The sequence below is a fragment of the Hippopotamus amphibius genome, chromosome 8 (assembly GCF_030028045.1).
Source record: "Hippopotamus amphibius kiboko isolate mHipAmp2 chromosome 8, mHipAmp2.hap2, whole genome shotgun sequence".
Classification (NCBI taxonomy): domain Eukaryota; kingdom Metazoa; phylum Chordata; class Mammalia; order Artiodactyla; family Hippopotamidae; genus Hippopotamus; species Hippopotamus amphibius.
The window spans coordinates 9,440,078-9,445,325 of NC_080193.1; the positions used below are offsets into that span (position 1 = coordinate 9,440,078).

General features: G+C 44.8%; 1 protein-coding gene across 1 annotated transcript; it reads left to right on the top strand.

Moving 5' to 3' along the window:
- Window positions 1–608: 608 nt before the first annotated feature.
- LOC130858682 (5'-AMP-activated protein kinase subunit gamma-1-like) lies at window positions 609–1,997 on the top strand. Its single transcript, XM_057745538.1, has one exon. The coding sequence runs from the start codon at window positions 699–701 to the stop codon at window positions 1,593–1,595; it is 897 nt and encodes a 298-aa protein (XP_057601521.1). The 5' UTR covers window positions 609–698; the 3' UTR covers window positions 1,596–1,997.
- The last annotated feature ends 3,251 nt before the right edge of the window (window positions 1,998–5,248 follow it).

A 5,248-nucleotide genomic window follows, 5' to 3' on the forward strand; every position in this document is an offset into this window, starting at 1 on the left:
TTAGGAGGGCAGGGATTTGGACACTTGCTTGAGAAGATTGCTTCCCCTCTGGGCCTGCGTGTTCTCGTATCTGAAAAGAAGGGGTTTATGATCCCACATTGTGCAAAATCAGCAGGAAGATGCATTTGCAGTTTTCCCTCTGGTAACTTTGGGGTCCTCCCCTAAGCGTTGCAATGGATTCCCTTTATCCAAAGGAGAAGTGAGAGAATACTGTTTCTTTATCAGTTAGGCTTTAACACCTCTCCCAACGCAGTGCTGTGAGTAGGGAGGAAGCAGAAAGCTCTGAAGGACCACAGATAATTCAAAAAGCAAACTAATTTTTAAAAAATTATATTGAGGCGGGGCCTTCTCCGCCCCCGGCCCCGGGCGAGCTTCCTAAAGCTAAGGAACTCAGCCGGCGTCTCTCGCGATGGAGGCGGTGAGGAACGCGGGAGGGCAGCGGGGGGGAAGATGTGGAGCCTGAGACCCCCGTCAGGGCACGGGGAAGCCGGGGCCGGCGCTGGTGCCCGGTAAACGAGAAGCAGGGTGTCTGTCCTATCCCGTGACCCTGCCCCTCCGCTCCTTCGCTGAGCGCATCTCTTAGGACTGGGCCGCGCCCGTGCCTGTCTTCGGTGACTTCTTCAGATAGCTACTCAGCTCTGGAAAATGAGCATCCTCTAGAGACTCCAGAATCCAACAATAGTGTGTATACTTCCTTCATGAAGTCTCATCGATGCTATGACCTGATTCCCACAAGCTCAAAATTGGTTGTATTTGATACTTCCCTTCAGGTGAAGAAAGCTTTCTTTGCTTTGGTGACTAATGGTGTCCGAGCTGCCCCTTTGTGGGATAGTAAGAAGCAAAGTTTTGTGGGCATGCTCACCATCACTGATTTCATCAATATCCTGCACTGCTACTATAAATCAGCCTTGGTACAGATCTATGAGCTGGAAGAACACAAGATAGAAACTTGGAGAGAGGTGTACCTACAGGACTCCTTTAAACCACTTGTCTGCATTTCTCCTAATGCCAGCTTGTTTGATGCTGTCTCTTCATTAATTCGAAGCAAGATCCACAGGCTGCCAGTTATTGACCCAGAATCAGGCAACACCTTGTACATCCTCACCCACAAGCGCATCCTCAAATTCCTCAAGTTGTTTATCACTGAGTTCCCCAAGCCAGAGTTCATGTCTAAGTCTCTGGAAGAGCTACAGATTGGCACCTATGCCAACATTGCTATGGTCCGCACTACTACCCCTGTCTACGTGGCTCTGGGCATCTTTGTACAGCATCGAGTCTCAGCCCTGCCAGTGGTGGATGAGAAAGGGTGTGTGGTGGACATCTATTCCAAGTTTGATGTTATCAATCTGGCAGCAGAAAAGACCTACAACAACCTAGATGTGTCAGTGACCAAAGCCCTACAACATCGATCACATTACTTTGAGGGAGTCCTCAAGTGTTACCTGCATGAGACTCTGGAAACCATCATCAACAGGCTGGTAGAAGCAGAGGTTCACCGACTTGTAGTGGTGGATGAGAATGATGTGGTCAAGGGAATTGTATCACTGTCTGACATCTTGCAGGCCCTGATGCTCACAGGCGGAGAGAAGCCCTGAGCCGGGGGAAGGGGTCATGCAGCACCAGGGGATATGCCCCACTCACTGCCTGCCCAAAGCTCTGGGAACCACAGATGAAACCTTTAGAGAATTGTGACTCTGTTCCCTGCCTGGGAGCCCCCTACCCTTCTACATGGAAGTGAGGGAAGGTGTGGGGGAGGAAGGAGAATGGATTTTTAGCTGTCCTTATCCTCATCCTTGAAGAAAACTTTCAGCCTAGCCCATCCCAGCCCCTGTCCTCTTTAGACATAGCCCCTTTTCTGGGTGAACTATGGGCTCTGTGCTTCTCAGGCAAATTCTGATCTCTAAGAGATCCCCAGACCTCACCCAGCCTTTGCCTCTATCTCTGTCCCTGACTCCACCCTAAGATAATAGGCACAAGAAAACTCTTCATAAAGACATTTTTATTCAAAAAAAAAATTATATTGAACCTTGGAAGTGTAGTGACACTTGAAACAGAACACAGAGCAGCATCTTAAATGGTCTATGACCACCCCCCCAACCCCGAAAAAGAAACAAATTTGATCACTGATTTTTTAGAAACAAGGTTAATTTTGATGAACATTTAGCTATGTAGTTGTAACTTTTCCCACATGTTTTCAGATTAGCTGTGATTATAGCGCTGGGTCACTGGGTATGCAGATGAGTAAAAGGCGATAACAAGTGAAGCTGAGTACAGGTGAAGATCTAATTGGCTTCATTATAAGATTCATGAGTCAAGCAGCATTTCATCTAACAAGCAGATGCTCTGAGGGGTTGTACAATATGGAAGGCCTTTGTAGAAAGGAGGGCAGTACAAGGAAATCATTGAGAAAAATGAAAGTTCACCGGAGAAAAGTCAGTTCAAGTGACAGTGTCTTCTCATTGGGGTCCGCGATTGACAGACTGGGGTGATTGACCACAGTCAGTTACCAGAGGGCATGAGAGCTCCCCTTACAGGCCCTCCCAACGCCAGTTTTAGTTGAAGTTTCCTTTTACTAATTTTCACAGTTGCCCCCTTTTGATCAAGATCTTTCTCCAAAATCATCACTGATCCAGAGACAGGTTTCCCAATTCAGCCTTCACCCCTTGGGGCCAGGACGGACCATTCCTGGGTGTCATGTCCCACACTGGAGGGAAAGTGCATGGGCCAGAAACTGCTTGAGGCCACATTTGAGTTAACAAGAGAAAGTAGTAGGGAGAACGCTCAGGCATTTCTTATCCCAGGTCTGTGTTTTGTCAAGATTGTAAGTGCTGGAAATCATCTCAGAGCGCTGAGCTAGCATCACCCCGTTAAACACATCATTTTCACTAAGGTCCAACAACTCAGAGAACTGAAGCATGCAGAGCAGAATTAAGAACAACATAAACCCAGGTTTTATGATGGTTCTAAACGCAGAACGAAAGATAACCAACTAAACAAATCAAAGTCCTGTGAAGTGTAAAGCAATTCTACTCCAATAAAGAGCTTTTTAAAAAAAAACTGCAAACCAACAACCCCCCCCCCCCACAGAAAACCCTGTGGATAGGTTAAATGTGTTGGAGCCAATGTGTTTGTTCCCTAATTTTATGCAGTTGGGTTTCTCCTCCTCCAGAGGCCTTTCTCCATGTGCAGCAGGTGGTGTTTGCTATCACACAGATACTTCCTTGCTCAGCAAGTAGATAATCAAGGCCTATACAATGATCCCAAACAGTTTAAGCCAACAAGTCAAACGAACTGAGCCGAACTTTCTTTGTGGAATCAGCCAACTCTTGTAATGTTGAGGTTTCCGATCCTTAGTCCATTGGCACTTACTCCACTCCACGGAAAGAAAGCCCACCCTGCGGAGGTAACCCAGCATCACATATGCCTCCTGGAAGTTGTCATTTAAGGCACTTATAGAGGTTGAATGGAATGGACCAATGAGAGGCTTCTGTTTTGTTATGGAGGGAGAACACTTCAAGGACTCCAGCAAGGGCACAATGTTCTTTTATCCTCCAGCTGTCAGGGCAATGAGTTGCCCAAGCGTAAAGGCCATTACCAAAACCATCACATGCAAAGATGTAGCCAGGTGGTGCACATAAGGCTCCTGCGTAAGTGGCAGTATCTATGGACCCGTTCATTGTCACAGAAGCGTCAGCATCATGCAACCAAGGCTCAGATACTGTATTACATTGGGTCAGCCAAAGAGTTCATTCGGGTTTTTCCGTAACATGCAAAAGCCAGAACGAACTCTTTGGCCAACCCAATATATTGGAAGGCTGTCTAAATACATGGGTATGTCAGTAGAGCTAACAAATGGCCCAGCTTTTACATTGGTCGTCCCACGGAGTTTCTTATATAGATGCTCGAGAGATCTCATTTTCCCATCCCAGGGCTGGGTTAGATTGAAGCGAGGAACAAGGTTAGGTGGGCTTAGTACCCTCACTTTATAAAATGGGCCCTTGGAACAATGTAAACACTTAGTGACATTTGGGATTTCACTGAAATTACTTCTAGGGTGGAGCCAGGCCAAGTGGCAGTTGAATGAAGTCCAGCTACAGGTGCTCAAGGGTCTGAGGGCTCCAGGAGCAAGAATAGTTTTTCCAGGATTATGGACCGGCAGATCCAAAGCGTTGGTAGTCTGTTCTTGCAGTTTTGCAAGATGTCTCTCCACCAATGGTGATTCATAATTTGAGTCATCTTAAGTGCACTATGGTGGGTGAAAGAATGTAAAAACAAACAAACAAAAAAAGGGATTTGCCAGGAATCCAGGAAGAACCAGGCAGCTGTCATGGGTTTCCCAGAGGCCTGACCATTTATTTAATTTACAGCCATTATTTACCCGTCTTAATTCCTCTGATTCAGGACCAGACTGTTGCCATGTTACAAGGACATCAGGATGGCAGAAGTCTGGCAGTGAGCGATGATTTTTTGCAGAAGCAGAATGGATTGCATCCACGTGTTTTTAGATTCTTTACAGATTCTGTTGCTGTTGCCTTTGCATGAGAGTCAGCCAGGACATTTCCCTGATACTCAGGTTCAGTCTTTTTAGTGTGAGTCTTAATTTTGATGACAGCAATTTCAAAAATAAGAGAATAGTAGTAAGAAGATCATTTACATGTTGCCCATTTTTTATTGAGGTCCCAGAAGACGTCACACAACATTTTAAGATAATAACGCAAACAAGTGATATCATTGTATCAGGACCTATCAGATTTCCAGGAATTTGACACAATTTCTGAAACACTTGTATACCTATACAAACACAACGTAAAAAAGGCTTAGTACTATTTCTTATTTGACAATGCTTCTCATGTAACTTAACATATCGAATAAGCCTAATTAGTTGAACACATATTTTGGTAAGTTCCAGGGGCCTTGTGGGAAAATCCCAAAGTTCCTTCCAGGTCAAAAAGATTTCATTTAGAATTTGATTTGGGGAAGTTTGTAAAAAAGAAAAAAAATCAAAAAAAGGTTTAAAAACACTGCCTAGATAGGATCACAGGTCACTGTGAAACATCACTTAGTTATCTATTTAACCAAAGTGACAATAAAAAATTTAACAGGCAAATATAGGTTATACAGCTGTTAGCAAAACTTTAGCTCTTCTAATATTAAGAAGACTCAGTTTTCCTAAGTAATCAAGGACCTAATGACTAAGAGCACAGGAGATCATTGTGATTAAACACAACATCTTTGCTTTCTAGGCAGA